The following is a 20,135-nucleotide window of genomic DNA, read 5'->3' as shown; positions in this document are numbered from 1 at the left end:
TAGGCTTCCCAGCTGACCGCATGTATCCACACACTTCTGTCTGGAGGCAGTTGTGCTGTTAATGCTTGGCCTACTCAGCTTCCTGCTCAGATATGAGCAGTTGTAATGGATGCCTTTCATTCACATACCTCTGTCTATGGGTGGGGAAAGGTGGGAATTGGCCTTTGGCTCAGCAAGATAATCCTGTCATAGGTAAGAAACACTTAGGTAAGAAACTGTCTGGGCAGGTCAAAGCCAGAGGAAATTCTGGTGGGGGTCTGACGTGCAAATCAATTGTCCGACCTGGGTAAAGGGGCGAAAGACTACTGGAACCATCCAGTAGCTGGTTCCCTCCAAAGTTTTCTTCACGATAGCTGCTGCTTGAAGTCTTGCAGTTTTATCTGGTAAAGTTTAGAGGTCTTGGGACTGAAACAAGCTATTCAGCATCTCAAGCTATTCTGAAACTTTAAATGGGTGAGAAGCCCAGCTCACTGGCTTGGAGCTGGGTGTGGAAGGCAATGTGGGTTATCTGTGGTAAGCAGAATTGTTGCTGTGGGATAAACCCAGGCTGAACCATGACTCTAATTTTGTGTATTTGGCTGAAAAAAGGTGACACTTGCCAGACTGAAGTATCCTATAATGGATAATAATTTCCCACTGTATCTCTGCTGGGCAGGTTAGCCTTGGGTGCCTCTTTAAAGAAATTGATGAAGTCGTCACAGAATGCTGCGTCCTCTTGGGTCCTCAGGGTAGCCCGGTCGGCACAGCCTTGCGATCAAGACTGACTGTCCTAACATGGCAGCTGTCTTTAATAAACAGCACAATATTGATTTCCACAGGAACAGTCCTACTGAAAAAACTGTTACATGAGCTGGTGATGGGTAGATTCAAAAAGATCGTTACAAAGTACCAGGAAATGTACAGTGGCCTGTGTTAAAATAAAGTATTTCTGTATACCATTTACCTGCGGGTCCACCGCTCTGCAACTTTAACTTGAAACAAATCCATATAAATAATATGTAATGTATGGCCTCGTTTTTGGGAAGCCCAAACTGTCCCCAGAGGAGGCTACATGTACCCTCCTTGTGTGGAACTCACATCCTCTTTATTTTCCTGCCCCACATGCAGACCTTACACTGAGTGTGCAAAAGGAGAACTGGCAAAGATCGCCAGTCCTCCCGAGATACACAGGCCTGTCTGTGCTTTAGAAAGCACAAAGAGAAGTGTGGCTTTGCAGACCGGCCCTGCTGACGGATTGAGGGGGGCGGGGTGGTTTTGGGAAGCTTGCAGGGAGCTGTCGGTTGCCTGGAGAGTCTGGTTTGGAAGTGGCCTCTGGCTGGATGAGATAACCGCTGCTCCCAGCTCTCCCCTGCAGAACACACAACCCCAGAGCCATTTTATTGGACAGCAGCTGTGGGAACGCTGCAATTATTCTAACCTTATAAAGCAAATAAATGGACTCAGCGCTGGGAGCATTAACCCACTGATGTGTCTCAGCGGTTTGTTATTCAGTCACAAGAGGGACTTTGTTTAGCTGTCTTTAAGATACACCTGGGGTGTTTCTCTTAAAATTCTCCCACCTTTGTTGATAGTGCTTGGAACACGCTGCCCTAGAAATGGTGCCGTTTCTTTCATTGCTCTCCGACTGACTGAGCGTATGACTGGATTCCTTTCTCAATAACATGCGTTTCCAGTAGAGGTCCTCGAGGGCTGAAAGCCCAGCTCAGTAGTCACAGCCAATATAAGGCTTGTCTTTTCAGTTTTTTCTCATTTATAATTAAGTAGCAACCTGGGAAAAAAGTGTTGAAAGCCTTTTTTTCCTTTGAACAATTCAGTAAGTCAGAAAATAATCCAAAAGGAAAGCGGTGAGCGTTAGAAACAGGCATGGAGCAGATGGCTATTACAAAGCTGATTTGAAACTTGTGGGCAAACCCACCCAAACACTTGGTCCTGGTGGTTTCTAACAGATCTCATAGAGCCCTGTTTACCTGTGCTTGAGGGTTGCTCCTTGTAACATAATGGTAAGAAAATTAAGATTAAAATTTCTGTAGAAAGTCTGCTAATTTAACTTAGAGAAACCTTCCCCGGTTTGTTTTGTGGCTTTAAATAGGAGTGCCCTGAAAAGAAACCATGATTCTAGCGGGACACACATTTTGGAGCTCTGAAGCTGCAGGGACAGGAATAGTAGCTGCACAGCCCCGGGGCATGGGGGACACAAGAGGGGGGTGCGCAGCTCCCACACACAGACGCATCTGGAGAAAAGGCACCCAGGCTGGATCCACTCTTTATTTCAGCTGGAGGAGCTGTCCGTATGGGTCCCACAGGGCGGTGGTAATCCCTTCAGCTGTCAAAGACGTGCAGATCTCTGGAGGAGCGAGAAACACAATGGCGAAGCTCTTATCGCTGTGGGCCCTCGTGAGGCAGGGCAGGTACAGGGGTGCTGTCTCACCTGTGATGCACAGACGATTTATCCCTCCCTTTGTGTTCCTTCACCTGCATCATGAAATGGCAGAATGAATAAGCGAAAGAACCCGGAAAAAACAGATATGAGAGCGTTTCACAGAGGCTGATATTTGTTTGCTGATGATCTTATTAGGCAGAGTGAATTACATGGATTTACATATCAGAACTTGCAGATAATCTGTATGCCTGTTACACACTCTACTGGAGTGACTCAGACAGGCTGCTTCACTCAAGCAGGCAACAGAAATACCCACCTGGGATTCGGGCACAGGTACCTCGCACCTCAGCACCCACATAGATCCCCTGACGTTCCCCACGGAACCGGGGCAGGAGTAGTGTCAGGGGGCATATCTGTTTGCTCTGTCACAAGCCAAATTCAGCCACCTCCGAGTGCTCATTTCTGTGTGAAAGGATGAATGAGAGCCGCTGTCTCGAACGCACGCACCTCGTTCACGAGGGAAGAGCAGTAATGGGACTCCCCCTTCCAGGCAGTGGGGATGAGGAAGGTCTCTGGAGAGCGCAGGAAGAGCTGTGTGCTTAACAGGATAAATCCCCGCGCTGTACCTTTATCCCTCAGGGGCGATTCCGACTTGGTTCAGGATGCGGGATGGCAGCTCGACCTGTGCTGGTACCCTCAGGATCCCCAGCCCTTACGGAGAGACAGAGAAGCCTCTGCCAGGGGTGGGATTAAAGTGGGCGGGGCAGGTCCTGAAGCATCTACGGACTGCTCTCATGGCTACATGGACACGTCTGTGCTGAGAGCCACCGGTGGAGGGTTTGGCAGTGCGGGAGAGGGGGGACCTGTGTTTGTGATTCAGAGGTGGGAGAGACAGTGTGGATGGTGTGTGACTAAAGAGACTAGATCTCAGTGGCTGTGGAGCAGCAGGATTATGGCTGGTAGGATCCGTCAGAGGGCAAGAGAAGAGCAGGGCTGTGATCCTGTGGCTGTGTCCTGTGCATTTCTGAGTGCTGTCTGAAAACGTGCTGAAACTCGGCTTACCTCAGTGACCAAGGGTCTCTCTGAGCAGCCATTCAGTTATAAACAAATTGCATTAATCCAGAGCCACTCAGCCCGGGTCCCTCAGGGTTGCTGTGACCACGGTGGCACGCTTTCCTTCCGGCCGCGGACATGCACTCAATTCCGCTAATCGCTGGTCCTGATTGAACCAATTTGAGCTTACAGCTGCAGGTCTGAGAGCGCTGCAGGTTTAGAGAGCTTTAGGAAAGCTTGGTTTAAATGGGATTCTTGCTCGACCAGGGTGATACCTGGGAGCACAAAGACAGGGATGGTCGTTGCTTATTTTCCTTTGTTTTTAGGAGCACGTTTTGGCAGCTGTGGGTCTGAGGCACGCCTCATCCGCCGGCCGAGTTTCTCTGTGCAAAGCGTGGTCGTCACTTCCTGGCTATTGGAGCAGGCACAGTGTTACGCTGTGGACAGCTGTGCCCCTTTAAACGAACAGAGAGGGAGTGCCAAGCGACTGAATTGGGTCCTAAATCCAGGATCGATTCAGACAATAGCGATGAGTCTTTCCCCCCACAGAGCGGTTGGTCTGTGGTGGATTTCAGTATCCGCCTCCCTCCCCACGTCCTGGTTTGATTTCAGTGTTTATGCTGAGCCCCCTCATGTTTATTTGACGGGATTTTTTTCGCTATAAAGTCCCTGGTGTCTGTGGCAGATACCAACACTTTCTACCTAGCTGTGTTTGTCCTCTGGCTTTCAATCAGACTAAACATTGCAGAGCACAAAACACACCATGTTGGACAATAAACTCAATGTAGCTGGAGTAATAAATTAAAGGATGAGGAATCCCTGAACTTCCTGACCGAAGGCATTAAAAGAAGGTAAAAGTCAGATTAGTCAGTTGTTCCTCTGGGAAAAATGGAAAAGAGCAGTGAAAACAAATTTAATTGCATTTAAATGAATTACAGTCTATCAAATGAAGCCCCTCCCCCCTTTCAACACAAACTCACTGAAGGTAGAACTGTCATGCAGAGAGTGATTAATTCTGAGCTCCCTCAGTGCTGCGGCCTGGGCAGCCACGATGGGATATGTGATATGTTGTGTTGAGTTTTATTTTTTATTTTTTTTGGGGGGGGGGGGGGGGGGGGGGTCTGCAGGCTGTGACGTTTGTACCTCTCTCAGCCCGTGCATACAGACACAGACCCGGTTCTGCTGAGATGCGGTCTGACAGGCAGGTGACGCAGTGCCCTGTCTGCCTCAGTGCTTTTCCCGAAGGAGACCTGCACCAAGCTGCAATCGCTCTCCTGCAAGCGCGCTGTGCAGGACTGAAGAGGCATTGGCTTACATGAGAAAATGACACATGCTGGGCTGCGTTTTTGGCTCAGAGCCATCTGTTTGTTCAGGGGCATGCAGGCTCCGCTTAGATCCTCTAATCTTTCTTTTGTATGGATCCGCTGGTGTATTAGGAGGTGATGAATAGATCAGTGGATCTGCACAGCGCCTGCTAAGAAATGATTCCAGTGAATGTGCATGCAGAGTGTGAAGATTTCTTTGCAGCGGCATGCAGTCTAGATGAACATGAAACCAGTCAGCACAGGAAGGTTTGTTAGGAGCATCTAATTAAAATTTGGCACATGTAGATGTGGAATCTATGCAGAAACTCATGATTTGGAAACTTTTTATGTGGTGCTGTGATGGCAACCTTCCTTACTAGGGTCTGTCAATCAAGCAAGTATGATGGTTTAATCAATAAATGGATCTAACTAGTCTGACAGCATTGCAGCTAATGGTTTAACTGGCTAATCTTGCTAACCGCTTGATAAGCTTGGTGGTATGTGCAAGCTGACCATTTTGCCTCATTTATACAATCTTGTACTAAGAAATATCCATATTAATTGCAGCTAATAGTAGGCTAATAGCATAAAATTGAGCTAACGTGCTGACAAATGCCTTGCCAAAAGAATTGTGGAAATTGCTAATGCTAAGCGATGAAAGGTGGTGCCAGCGTTCAGAGAGAGGACTTTACTTTTTCCCATTTTCGTGCCAATACAAATCCAGCGAATCAGATCAACCTCATGTCTGACATCCAATAATGTAATGAAATTCAGTATGCCACGAGAAACTAGTCACGTTTTGCAAAAACAAAAACTGAGTAATTCCTATCGGCTTCACATATAAGCGTGACAGTGTGTGCCACCACAGTCGTGTGTTTATCAGGCACCTGTGAGAGACAAGGCCGCCAAATCCTCCAATCACATTGACTCTTATGCATTGTACCATGGGACTTGTAGTACGTCAAATAGCCATTGGCCTACCTGGCTTCCTACATTGCTAGATTTTTCCTGCATCGATTGCTGAAATTGGACTTTTTATTAGATGAATGCAATTTAAAAAAAAATATTCCTCTTTAAAAAGAGGTGGTCAGCTTGCAAGCAAAGCTGCATCACATTCAAGCCAGAATGGTAAACGTGATCCTCAGTCAAGTATCACTGTCAGGATCAGAATGTGCTGTCTCTGAGAGCTTTATCAATTCAGGACTGTTATGTGAGTTTTATTTTCAATTTGGAAATGTTCTTTGTGCACAATTAAGCTAAATGTCATGGTATAAATAAAGTCCTGAATTACTGAAAAGAATAAAGGGGCACCTCTCTCCCTCTGACGCTGCGGTTGCCTTTTATTTCTGTTGCCAGCGTCAGTGTGGCTTCTGCCAGGTGGAGGGGAGGGGCAGGGTGTTTCAGCGCATGGTGCAGAGTCCAGAATTCCAATGGAAAGCCACAGTTTGAAAAGAAGTAGCTCTCCACCTTCCTCTGTCGCACACTGCAATCCGATGTTTACATACTGGATGCCACATAATTCAAAGAGCTGAGAGGAGAGGATGGCCCAATCCATTCAAATCGCAGTTGCACCTGTTTATGCAGCCCTGTGAAGAACTTTGACCTGTAGCAGTGAAATCTGAAAAACAGCACGTGGTGCAGTGAATGTTGCTCACGAAGGTGCAAAGCCTAAAACAGCAAGGAGGTATCACTGACCGGATGAAAATCAGCCAGTTCCACCTGAACAGAGGGAGCAGAAGAAGAGAGGATTGTTTTTATGACACTGTACCATGTGCCCATCATCTTTCCTTGGTATTTTTTTAAAATTTGCACTCCTATGGATTTCCGACTAGTGGATTTCTGCATGAAAACTCTCACGCTCCAGTTCTCTGTTGAGACGCCACACGAGGCATCTCACCTTTTTGCGAATACTTTGTTGAGAACACGGCTCTTATCTTCTGGGTCTGAAATAGCTGAGGTTCAGATCGATGTAGGATGATGGGAAATCTGATGGCCTGTCGACTGCTGGTTTCATAATTCCCCTGGAGTTTTATTTTGTTGTCGTTCTTTTTTTTCCCTCATTTTGAGCCTTTGTCAGGACCAGCTGGGTCTCCTGGTGTTTTTACTCCAGTTTCCTTCCTCCCCTCCCCTATGTCCTTTTTTTTTTTTTTTTGCTTCTGTCAGGCTCAGACTCCCGCTTCTTAAACAAACTCTCTATCAGCTCTGTGTTTAATGTGGCTACATTGAGAGAATGGGCTCTGATGTCTCTCAGATTTGCTGAATCACATATGGAAAACGCAACACTGAGCCTTGTAGTAATGTGAGAACACCCCCTCTGGAAGGTAGCCTGAAAATGTTTAACATCCTTCTAGGTATTACATCTTGTAGCTGTGAGCACGGATGCAAAATGGGCAAATGTAATGGCCTCCAGCGTCCACAGAGGGCGCTATGTCAAGTCTACTACAGGTGGAGGAAGGTTTAAGCCACTCCAATACAATTCTTTTGGACCGTGACAGTTCTGAGGCTGTGTGGATGTGCCCATTTTATTGAATGCTGTTGTGTGAAAGGCACTACTCACCATTCAACACCATGAACAGTAGCAGAATATTAGGACCCACCCAGCAGCAGAATATTAGGATGTCACAGCTGAGTTACGTTTTCATTTACAGCTGTGGATCAGCTCTGGATCCCACGTGTTTTAACTCCCAAGATTGTCAGATGGCCTTGGCATCTCTCACTGTTTCATTTTATCTTAATTACTAATCTTCACACTAAGACTAAGACATTGGGCTGGTTTCCCCAGGGCTTTAAGACAAAAGAAAGAACGTACAACAGAAACCAAAAATGAATAATCACAAAGCATTGTCAAGAAAAAAACACCCTTTCTCACTGTTTCTGTGCCACTATCATCATAAAGGGAAAAAAAACTGAACTGAATCCAGCCGTTCAAAGGATCAATCTGCCTCAATTCTACAGGCTTAACTGACTTAGCATTCGCGTCATTCCCACATTGCAAGCACATCAGTTCTGTGTACCTTTTATATGTTGAGCAGAAACGCAGAGTAATTTATGTACGTACCTGGGGAATTGACTCTGCAAAGTGTATTGATTATATTCGTAAATGGGTGCTGAAATTACCTTACCTGTCACATCAAGTGAAGATTTACAATACGCCAGAGTAGTTTGTTCGCGGCAGGTCATTAAACACCGGTTTATTTGTAATTCATTTAACCTACTTATCTAACGCCTCCAATTTCAACCGACTGTATTTCCGGTAAATCCTGAAAGCCCCTTAAAGCCTGTTGTTCTCATCACTTTCCTTCTGTCTTGATCCTCTCCTCTAATTTGACATAGATGCCTATAGCAGGTAATGGGCTCTCCATTGTATTTTGTCGAAGAACACTTTCAATGTGATTATTGTTAGTTTGGACCTTTTCTTACTTTGGCTGGAGACTGATCTATTGGAATTGAAGGCGTACAGTTATAGGATTAAACCCGATAATTAGATTTTGATTAGATGTTTTTGACTCGGATAAAGATTGAAAGAACGCATATAATGATGATGTGCAATAAAGTATTTCTCTCGATGGAAAATGGAGTTAATCGGAAATGGCTAACACGTTGAATAATGTATGCGGAACGTATATTATTGGCTTTTTCTTCACGGTCATGCATGCGTGTAGATGTTCCCACTCTCCTTCCCTCTCACACATGCACTCCTGTAGTAATCTCATTCATACTGTCTCACTCTCTTTGGGAATTCAGTTCTGGAAATGTGTGTACAACAGAAAAAACAGTTAAACCAATGTGCATATGCACAGGATACACATAATTATAAAAGATTAATGAAATAACAGATTGATAGAAAATGTCCGTTGTATGGTTTGTCATGTAGATGAAGTTATTTCAAATTTGATGAAATATTTATAACACATCTATGTATCTGACATACATCTACTGAAAAATATATCTGTCATTTTTGAATTTTTGAATATGAGGTACATATTTGTGATTATCTGTCTTGCATAGTGACAGTGACCATATGTACACGCTCATGTATATCTCGCCAGGGTGTGTTAAGATTAGGGTTAGGGTTAGGACTGTTCCTCCCGCTGTCTGTCTCCGTTTTTGCATGTGCCGTTTACCTGCTCTGCGATGAGTTCCCAGGTCCTGCAGAAAGAGGCCGAAAGCTGTCTTTGGTTCCGCTCATGCCTTACAAACACAGCTGTTGGTGCACCTGTGAAGGGGGTGTCCATCAGCGCCCCTTTAGAGAGGGGTGAGAGGGGTGTGAGGGGTGTATCTTTAGCAACTGGGTGCCTTTAGAGGGACCATTTTGGGAGAGACGATCACCAGAAACAGTGCTCCACAGGCCCTCCCTCTCTCCCCCGGCGCGGGTTAGCATGCGCCGCACGTAGCTCTTGTCGCCAAACAAAAAGCTCACATTGTGTGGAAAGAAGTCACTGATCTCCTCTCGGAAACTTCCGAAATGGTGTCGTTATCCCTTTCAATCTGTGTAGCTTGTCTCAGGCAACCCTCTGCAACCTATTTGTTTCCAGTGATATAATCTGTCAGAGGTTTTTCCGGGCATCTGGAGCAGATTTGTCTGAGCCGACTGCACGCCGGCAGTGGAGCAAATAAGTGGGCAGATTGAGATGGTGGCTGCAGGACAGAGGTCACACATTACTCGCTTTTGGGAGGCTGCTACACAGATGCAGCGTGGAGCCACTGCCAGCCGTGTGTCCCACCCTGAGCACAGGGAGCTTAAACAGCACCCGGGGGTCATTATCCTAGGGGCTGTGACTTTGCCTTAAACAGGTAAAATGAATTTAGTGAGTTCTGAAGGATTATGACTTTACCTCAGACAGATGGAATGATTTTAGTATGTTCTGGCAGTGTGTATTTGAAGTGAAGTCAATGACCACCTTAGGAGTTTGATAGATGAATGTCAACTGATTCCAATTAAACACTTTCCCTGGGTTTTACTCTGTCAACAATGACCTTAGGTTCCTTTTAAATCATACTCAGTGGTTTGTGAAGTAATGGTTGACAGGCCTCAGGTTCCTCTTAGTTAGTCATATTATGTTTACATTTTTGTCATTTAAGTGACACTCCAGAGTGACTTATATATGTTACAGTGTTACATTGTGTCTAGTTATACAGCTGGATATTTACTGAGGCAATTGTGAGTTAAGTACCTTATCTGAGGGTACAGCAGTGCCCCAGAGAATTGAACTGGCAACCTGTCAGTCATGAACCCTATACCACCCCTTACCCCTTACCACTATGCAACGCTGCTGCCCTTGTAGACCACATCACGCCATCTCGTGTAGTGTGATGCCTTTGTGGGTAAGGTTGTGAAACTTGCAGCGCAGGCATGAATGAGCTTCTTCACTTTTCAGCTCACTGGCAGAGGAAGTGCTGGCGTCTCTGCCTCCGCCTCCCTGTCATCTCTGCACCCTCCTCCGTGGCTCCCCAGCTGTCTGCAGACGCGTCTGTTTACACCCCGCTTTTTTAAAAAACGAGCAATGTGGGTCAGGGGCCGCACCGAGATAGATGCGATTTGCGGAGCGTAATTACACTCCAGATTAATCCACTTGCGCTCTGCGCCTCTCCCGCGTGTGGTGCGTCCTTTTGTCAGCGCGCATGAAACCCACAGCCGTCCTTCCTCTCTTTCGGCGTTGTACCGCCAAACGGGCCATTCCTGTGCCGGGAGAGATGCGGACGATACACCGCAGACAGCAGGAGGCCCGATAAGTGCCGTCATCAACATTACTCATTTAATATGGCTGCATCAGACAGAGGGACGGGAGACAGGGGGGCACCATTATCAGGCTGAAAGTGCGCTGGTCGGCGGGTTGGTTGTTGTAAGCTACCAGCTTATCACCCACCGCAGGGGCCTCTGAAACTGAGCAGTTTAATTCTCTCTTCTTTTGTTCTGGCTGCCGAAATGGAGTCTTGCGAGGGTGGTGGCATCAGCTGGCCTTCGTGTTAAACCTGCTTAGGATTCTCCCACACACCTTCCTGTGTTTTCTGACAATCAAGCCAGGACAGTCTGTCTGCTGAATGCCAAACCAAAACTTTTTTTTTTGGCCTCCTTTTTTTTTTTTAAGACCCGTAGTCTCAAGGAAAGTGGCAAAAACTGCATCTCAGGAAGGAGTTTTGTGCGTGCAGACAAGTCCTTTATGGAAAAGCACCGAACAGCAGACACTTCATGAAACAAAACACCCTCTCGGACTAATGCCTCCAAGTCCTGCAGACGGAATGGAATATGTAGGCAGGTACCCGGTGGCCCGGGTTTCTGATGTTTTCATTCAGAGGGAAAGGCGCAGTGGCGTGGCAGTGCGGTGAGGCCTTCCGGTGATGATGCTCTGCTGACACAGCAACCTGGGCCGCTGGGGGGGGGGACGAGCCTGTGGCGCGGAAACGCTCCCTTTGAAACGGCGATAAGGCAGGGAGGGCTTTGATCCTCTGTGGCACATGGCCTTTAAACGCGTCTTTGTTGTGCAGTTATCCAATTTCCACGACTGAGTTTCAGCTTCCCAACCCATAACCCCTACGGAACACAAATCGCACTCTCTCTGACAAAGGAAGGGGTGGGGGGTGGGGGGGTGAGTATGAGTCATTCCTCTGTGGACGTTGATGAAGTTGTAAACATGAAGTGCCTCGTCACCAATCCTTTGCATTGTGAAGTAGCTGTGGTGCTTATAGCTCACAGCCCTTTTGCGAGCATCTCTGTAATGGCCCAATCACGTGCCCCCATCTCTGTAATGGCCCAATCATAAGCAGATGTTGAAATTATGGAAATGCAGGCTGCAGCAGAAAATGACCCCATATACCTTAGTATGTCGCTAAGCAACACCGATCTTTGATATGGCCATTCTCCGCATACTTGGAGTGCAGATGTACTGACACTGATTCAAAAGATTTGTTAAGAGAAAAGTGCTATGCAGCCGAGGCACTCCAGACAGCGGAGCTGCACAGAGCCGATTTCATTAATTATATATCACATGCTTGGACTGTTACTGACTTAATTATTATCCTCGCCTGGACTGCAGAAATATAATTATGGTATGATTAAGTGGGAGCTTGTTGACAATTAATCACTGAACTTAAGTGCAAGATTAAAATATAATACTCTACCTGTCTTATTATTGATGTGTTAAAGTGCATATAAGCGAATTGAGGAAGAAATGTCTCCATTTGCTGCATGAATTTCTCACAAATTTCCAAATTCCACACAATGATGTTTTTATGAGCTGAGTTTGTATGTTGATGAATGGCACCTGTGCAGGACTTTAATGGCTTGGTTTAAACGGTGCTGTCTGGCCTTGAGTGATGGAGAAGGCCGTTACAGGAGATGATTGGCAGCCGTGAGCCTCTGATTTAACCGAGATAATATATCATTCTGGGGAATTTCAGCCCTCAGGCACGCTGTCAGCCCCACAATGCAATGCCCCGCCAAAAGGCCCTGGAAACGCCAACATCTCGCTCCAGGGATCCCGCCACAGGCGTTGGCATAATCACTCAACGTGCTGCGGTGTTTTAAGCCAATTTAGACCCATATTGAGCCAAACTCCACAATCCATCTTAAATAATATATCACCGGAGCTTTCCTTTCTTGTCTTGTCTACCTGCTGTGGCCTCGGTTGCTGAAGGGGAAGGCGGCCGTATCCCAGTCAATGGGAACGCTAAGGACGAAACCGTGTCCTCAGGGCATAAATCTTACATTTGTATTCTTGTCGCTGAAGGCGTCGTAAGACTGGGTGATGCATTTTTAATACGCTGTGGCAGCTTTACCGGTAATGGGAATTCTTTGACAAGGTGGGGCTGCCCACTTTACCTGGACAGCTATTATTACCTGGATCTCAGTGGGGGTTGTATAGATTTCATCAGCTGTTCGTGGGCCACGTCTCTTGGTGCTGGGCAATTATATGCAGTGCAAAGCAAGGCCTGCCTTTGTTCTTGCCACAAAAAGGGTTATTGTTTATCATAAATACAGTGCTTTTTAGCACACTTTGGAAAGATGTTTCTCACGCAGTGAAACAGGTTGTGACTGTAGGTTAAAATAAAAGCTGTCCAAGGACCTCACATTTCTGCCCCTCCCTACTCCTGGCTGTTTCCTTGGTGCCGTTTTATCTGACTCATATAAATAGTATACGTCTACACTCTGAAGTCTTGCTGTGGGATACATTCTGAAATCTGGCTGTTAGATACATGCTGAATTCTGACTGTTGGGTACATGCTGAATTCTGGATGGTGGATACATACTGTATTCTGGTGGTTGCACACATGCTGAATTCTGGCCGTTGGACTCATGCTGAATTCTGGCCGTTGGACTGAGGTGGGTACAGCGCTCTCTGGTCTCAGTGGCCAGGTTCAGCCATGTTGGACGACTGCTGGTTCAGTGTTCCACTCAGCTGTCCCTGGGTGTAAGGCTGCCATGCTCTGCATGACGGCCCACATGCCAGACAGATGTGCCTAATTCTCCTGACTACTCAGGTGGAGGTGAGACAGGTGGGCACTGTGGCAACGTGTGTGTGTGTGTGTGTGTGTGTGAGAGAGAGAGAAAGAGAGAGAGAGAGAGAGTGTGTGAGAGAGTCAGACAATGAGAGAGAGAATAAGAATCAGTACAAGAGCAAGAGCTTGTCTGACACTAATGACATGTAACTCTGAAAGCTGTCCCTGAAGCCCTGACTGTACACACACTGAAACCACAGTCATTAGTAAGAATGTTTAAATTAAATGCGAATTGTGACAGAGTACATGCAGAGGAATCCCTTGTGTTTGTACGTCTTACACTTAGACAGCGATATGTGCCTCTTTGTCAAATCCATTTACAATAGAGTATATCATTCCATAATTAATTAGTAACTTTGACTAAGAGACCTATTCTTATATCCCAGGTGCTGCATGCAATGGAAAAACTGTATGGACCATTGAAACCAATATAACCAGTCTGATATAAGGCAGCATAGTTATAGCCTGGTTTTGCTGAGTGCACATTGTATATAATGCTTTCAGTCTTATCTATTGAACTAGACCTCTTTATCAAAATTGAGGGCTAAATATTTGAAATTTTTAATTACAGTTGTAACTGTAAATCAGTTATGAATTTGTTTGTGAATTTTGTGTTTTTCTCTGTCCTCAGGAACTCCAGAAAGGAGCTGAATGACATAAGGTTTGAATTCACTCCTGGCCGAGGTAAGAGGTCATTGCTGTAAATATATGATGTAAATTTTTGTAAAGTGTGATAATTTACTTAAATGGAACCAACTAATATTGTATGTGGGGTGAGTGTGTTTGCCTTGCTGCGGGTTTGGAGCAAATGTTCATGTTCTTGCTATGCTGTTAGTATGAGCTGAGTGCCCTTCCTGTGCTGATATTGTGGGATGAGTGCCTGTACTGCATTGATTGTGTGGGGTTAGTGACCTTGCTGTGTCAACAGCGTGGGGTTAGTGGCCTTGCTGTGTCAACAGTGTGGGGTTAGTGGCCTTGCTTTGTTAACAGTGTGGGGTTAGTGGCCTTGCTGTGTTAACAGCGTGGGGTTAGTGGCCTTGCTGTGTTAACAGTGTGGGGTTAGTGGCCTTGCTGTGTTAACAGTGTGGGGTTAGTGGCCTTGCTGTGTCAACAGTGTGGGGTTAGTGGCCTTGCTTTGTTAACAGTGTGGGGTTAGTGGCCTTGCTGTGTCAACAGTGTGGGGTTAGTGGCCTTGCTGTGTTAACAGCGTGGGGTTAGTGGCCTTGCTGTGTTAACAGTGTGTTTTCTCTGAAGACACTGCAGATGGGGTGTCTCAGGAGCTTTTCTCAGCTGGGCTCGTGGACGGCCATGATGTTGTCGTAGGTAACGTCACCCTTCTTTATGAGAGGGATTTTATTTGTCTTTATTTTACATACTGCATGGCATGTTTTGCCCATAGCATATTTTTTTACAGTTGTTTTACATAAATCTGTGACTTACAAAGATGAACGTTTGCTTTATTTGTATGACAGTGCAGTGTAACACAGCTGTTTGTGAAATCCTTTCCAGTTGCTGCTAATCTTCAGAAGATTGTGGATGATCCCATTACCTACAAAGTATTGACCTTTAAACTGGTGAGTACACAGATCATTGGAGTAAAGGTGATGCGATGCTGCCCTATGCCCTTCACTGTCCTGTTATTCACTATATAGGATATATATAGGATAACTATATATTATAGGATTTAATCGACTCCCTGTAGCTTGCCTTTTATCAGTGTGTGTGGCGGGATATCAACCAAAGCAATGCAGGTTAAGCACCTTGGGCAACACTCAAGACGCAACCTGCATCCAGCTCCCAAGCCATCATGTCTGAAGATAGCTGTAGTGTAGGCTGTACAAGATGCATTTGCCTCTATATGGATAAAAAAAACAAAGCGGCTTACCAGAAGACTGGTTTAAACCTAATTTTAATACTAATGCCTGCTCTGTTGTAATGGCAGTGGGACTGTCATTGGAGAACGCACCAGCAGATGCTTTTGATACAGAGTGAAGGACTGCAGTGAGGTAAAAAAGCAAGGCGTGTAAAATCCAGGCCAATCCAAACAGCAATAATAGACCAATCCCATCAAAGCAGTCAGGGCCAAGTCACAGGGGCAGTTCTGCCCCCTAGGGGTAGTGATCGGCAGCAATCAGAGACAGCACGAATGCCTCGGTTCGACACCATTCCTGGAAAATATCTTTGCGCCAATGATGGCTTTGAGGAGAAAGTGAAATAAGAGAATAAACACTATCACACATCCCAGTAATTCTGATGTCACGTCTGGTGCATTTTTAGCGCTTGTTTAAATGTGAAGCATCTGTTGGACATGCTGCAGTGCTCTGACCTATGACCTCTGACCGGCGAGCAGCGAGAGGTACTTCTGTCAACAGGAAGCATCGGCATTGGGGTGCCGGGTCTCCTGACAGGAGTCTAAGAGACTCAGACAAATAACTGCAACCGTGCCGGCGTGGCCGAGGTGACAGCGGGGGCCACAGGGTTTTTTTCCACGCCAGTTATCCAACACCCTTTCGGATTACTCGGTTTGAAAAACTCCCTGTGCGTTCAGGCCGGATATCGAACCCGAAAACAGCGCACACAGACCAAAAGAGGAATTACTGTGGCCCAGAGTGCCTCTCGGAACAGTTTGCCAGGAGGAGTCAAGCCCCGCGTGCCGGCCTGTGATCGATTCCTGTGAGAGGCGAGGAGAGGAGAGGCGGGGGGAGGAGAGGCGAGGGGAGGGGGCAGGACTCAGGCACAGGAGGGGAGAGCTGTTTGTCACGGCGGACCTCGGTGCAGAACAGACAGGCTGCTCCGCACATCGACACTGGGGAGAGGCCTCGGATGGCTGCAGGCTCTGCTGGAAATTGCCATACGCCAGACGGCACTCCTCCACTTTCAGAGGGTTATCAGACTAGAAGCGACATCGATCGGCTCACAGGAGCCACTTCAGCTGCCCCGAAGTGCGTGTTAGCTGTAACAGGCCTTCGTTATGGGCCCGCATCGCCGCATAATTAGTTTAGAATCCAGCAGTGGAAAAAAAGAAAAAAAAAATCGCTCTCGTCCAGGTGAAACACTGTCGATAAAATGAAAGCCCTGCTTCATCAGGGCTGTTTGCAGCTTTCTCAGGGAGATCGGTGGGGTCGCAGCTGGATTTAAAACCTGCCGTTAAGGTTACAACCCCCCGCCCTCTGCTATCAGCATTTTATCCTCTATCTTCCACTGAGAAACCCATTCCTCTACTTCTCCCATAAAATAAATCACAGTCCTCTGAAGCAGCCTGACAGGTAACCCAGCAGAGAGGTTTCGCAGAAGCCTTAGCACCCAAAACCCTCATCCCAGCAGCAAAGGAACCATGATGCTGATGTGCTAAATAGAGATTGGCTAAAGGAACTCTGATTCTGATGTGGTGAATAGTGATTGGCTAGAAGAAGCATAATGCTGATGGGTTGAAGGGAGAGAGGAAGAAACTGTAGTGCAGACTAATTCATACACATTTGGTGAGTTTCCTGTCTGAACCACAGCCAGGTGGCTCAGCTGTCCGGTGATTGATGGGGTGCAAATGTAAAAACCAAGTGTTGACCCCTCCCACTGTTCACCTGCAAGCCCTCCTCCCCCAAGCGGCCAGTGCACACACTCCGCAGCTCGCTCCACACAGCAGGCCCCGCCCCTCTACGCCTGCCATGTCCCGCCCACCCTGCCCCGCCCGGGGGGGGCCTGCAGGGGCTCTCGGCATCTATCACCAGCTGCCCTCCTAGCGCTCTGTTTGAGAGGACCAGCTGTTGGAATCAGGACGGATAATTAGTGCCTGTCTGGATGTGAACTTCATCTCGTTTAATTCTGCCTCGCTCGCATCTTGCGGTGCATCTAGGGAGGCTTTATCACAACATTAACTTTGTGGAAAAGAGACACTCTGATTGTGATTAAACGTGTGGTGAAGCAGGGATATCACACCGGCAGACCCTCTTCCTGCACAACATGCTCTGGGAGATGCTGCTTTTGGTTTTTTTCTTTTAACAGTTTTTAATCCCTTGTTTTTTTATTCAATGGTTTATGAAAATGTTTTTATTTAATTTAAAAGGATATCATAGAAGAGATGCATTATCACTGTTTTTATGCCTTTCCCCTTCCTGAAATAGTGATTTTTTTACCAGGCATTTTTGTGTTGATGTTCTCATTTTAAGCATGAATATGAAAGAGCTTGCGGCGGTTACAGACGCAGAGGCTGACATGTTGGAGGTCTGAGTCTTGAGGCCGTTTGTGAGCCGACAGCATGAATGCCGATGACACTAAATCAATCAGGCCTTTACGAGGCTAAGTGGAAGCACATTAAGATTGATGTGGAGAGTCCGCATGTGCCTTCGATAAAGAAACAGAACCTTTCATTTCATGGTGTTCCTATCGTCATGAGGCCAGGAGAAAGCTATGGAAAATGTTCCTGGTAACTGATATTTTTTATTATTATTCCAAAGTCATATAATTAGGGATGATGTTTGCCTGACTGCATAGGAATTCAGAGTGCTCCAGATATCCCTGCGTTTGCTTAGCTGAGTGGCAGTGCCAATATAGCCCTCAAACAGCCAGTGTCATTTTAATGTCAGATCATCCACTGCTGAGGGACTGAAATCGTCTATGATTTAAACATCACAATGAACATAATACCATAATTACAATCAGATGAAGTTATTACAGCCACTCAGAATTTGACAAAGATGTTCACCGACATCAGTAATGTTTTCTCGCATAAAAAGTCATATGATAGGGAAGTTTGCATCACAGGAAATCTATATAAAACTTACAAACTTGGAGAACAAATAGTAATTAATAATAAATACCAAAAATAAGTGCCCATCAGAAATATGGGCAAATGGGCTATCGAGTGGCTCAGTCGGCAAGGTGTGCTCTCAGGCACCCTGCAGTTGGTTAGCTGCCTGTGCTTTGTTCAGATAACATCAGTGGAGTAGCACCCATCCTCCGATGAGCACCCACTCCAACGTGGGGACCGCATTCATCTCACTGCAGCCTGTCCTGTACAGCAGCAGAGGCTGTCACCATGAAACTAATGCTCCGCTGGCCCCTCCAAAACAGGGTTGCATACAGGGAGTAAAGCATAAAAAAAGAAATGCTGGTAAAGTGATAGAGAGCAAGTAGCAGCCTTAACATCCCATCTTGTCGTTAGTCATCTGTGAATAGTATGTAGCAACAAACAGTTAACCTCTAACCCTACTGCTGCTGTTGTGGGGTTCACATACCCCTGGGGGAATTCTCTGGGAACACCCTAGCACCCCCCGCATCCCAAATCAGTGCAGTTCAATGCCCTAGATTTAACATGGGGTGAAAATACAAACTTTTAAAAGCTCTCTTCATGTATCTTTCATTGTTAAATATTCTTTAAAAAAACCCTGGGATTTTTGGTATGGTTTCCTCATATATTCATAGCTGACTTGTGTGATGAAAATGTTATTTAAACACAGCCAGTATTGCAGTGTGGTTTTGCTTCTCAAACGGGAGCTCACAGCTCTGAATGGGTTTAGACTCACTTCCTCAGGATGAAAGCCGGAGAAAGCCTTCATGCTCTGGAGGCGGTGGATTGTGGTGCAAACGTGTCATGGAGCCGAGAAGGCTGTAAACAGCGCTGGAGTGTCGTTGGGTGTAAACACAGATAATCAGTAGTGGGAGGTCAATAATCACAAGTGATTAAAAGCCGCAGATACGTGGAGAGTGGGACAGAGGCGTCATGTTATCGTATTACAGCCCTCCGCTTTGATCCTCCCGCAGGCTTCGGGCTGTGACGGCACAGATATACCTGACGAGGTGAAACTGGTCGGCTTCGCCCAGCTGAGTGTCAGCTGAGCTCTCCCCCTCACCTGGTCTCGCCGGGTCTCACCTGGTCCGGTCATGGAGGAGCCGGTCGCGGGCTAACAGGTGAAGCACAAGAGGGAGGCAGAAGCGCCCTGAGACCCTCCATTCTGCATTCCTCCTCCCACCCATCGGACCAGAAAACTCCGCTAGAAATCTGCTGGAAATCTCCCAGAACTCTGCTAAAACTCGACTAAAATTCTGCCAGACTGCCTCTAGAGAATGCCACTGCGCTACAGGTCCAGTAGAACTGTTAGACCTGCACTAGAACTCTGCTAAAAAAAAAAAAAATCTGCTAGAAATCTGCTGCAACTATTACAACTGTGCCAGGACTTTGCTAGAACTCCACTACAGCTCCAGTAGAACTGTGCTAGAACCACTAGAAACCACATAAATGCTTAAAATCACTTAGAACCCACTTAGAATGCTTAGAATACACTAGTACTCAACTTGCACTCCACTAGATCTCTGCCAGAACCACTAGAAATCAACTTGATCTCCATTAGAACTCTGGTAGAACTCCACTAGAACTCCATTAGAACTCTGCTAGAACCCCACAAGCCCTGCTTGCTGTGCGGTCTTCACTCCACCTTTCACTCCCAGTACAAGGACCATGATTCAAAAGGGGAAATGAAGATGTTCTCAGGTGGTTTTCAGTTTTCGATATGAAGTTGCTTTAATGTGGTTTTTTTTAAATGTTACCTCTGCTTTCAGTGTTGCTCTTACATTTATTTATTGAACAGAGATGCCTTTGTTCGTTTTTTCTTCTGTTTTTTTTTTTTTTTGTTCTGTTAATTTTTTTAAAGTAAAGCACTTATTTCTTCAGTTGTTGTAGAACAGAACATTCAATTGACAGTTCCAGTAATTTTCCTGAATTGTATTCAGTGTTAGAATGTAAGATTTGTCTTATTTATGTAAAGCACATTTTCACGCGCTGTGATTATTTTTGTTCAATGAATGAACTGCTCTGTAGACAGAGAGGTGCATGATGGGAAGGGTACGGAAGGGGAACCGTTTTTTGGGGGAACTGAAGAAAGGGAGCGAGTGGAATGCTGCCATGTGTA

General features: G+C 46.2%; 1 protein-coding gene across 2 annotated transcripts in view; it reads left to right on the top strand.

Annotated features, from left to right (window-relative positions):
- stk39 (serine threonine kinase 39) overlaps positions 1-19,669 on the top strand; it is a 42,139-nt gene extending 22,470 nt beyond the window's left edge. For both annotated transcript variants that reach the window (XM_036545300.1, XM_036545299.1), the window contains 4 exons: positions 13,865-13,917; positions 14,488-14,556; positions 14,743-14,807; positions 18,991-19,669. In XM_036545300.1, the coding sequence (XP_036401193.1) occupies positions 13,865-13,917; positions 14,488-14,556; positions 14,743-14,807; positions 18,991-19,065 (262 nt within the window). In that variant the 3' untranslated portion in view covers positions 19,066-19,669. The remainder of the gene's footprint in view (positions 1-13,864; positions 13,918-14,487; positions 14,557-14,742; positions 14,808-18,990) is intronic.
- The last annotated feature ends 466 nt before the right edge of the window (positions 19,670-20,135 follow it).

Source organism: Megalops cyprinoides, chromosome 14 (genome assembly GCF_013368585.1).
Source record: "Megalops cyprinoides isolate fMegCyp1 chromosome 14, fMegCyp1.pri, whole genome shotgun sequence".
In the NCBI taxonomy this organism is placed as follows: Eukaryota; Metazoa; Chordata; class Actinopteri; order Elopiformes; family Megalopidae; genus Megalops; species Megalops cyprinoides.
This window is presented reverse-complemented; position numbering and strand designations above follow the sequence as displayed.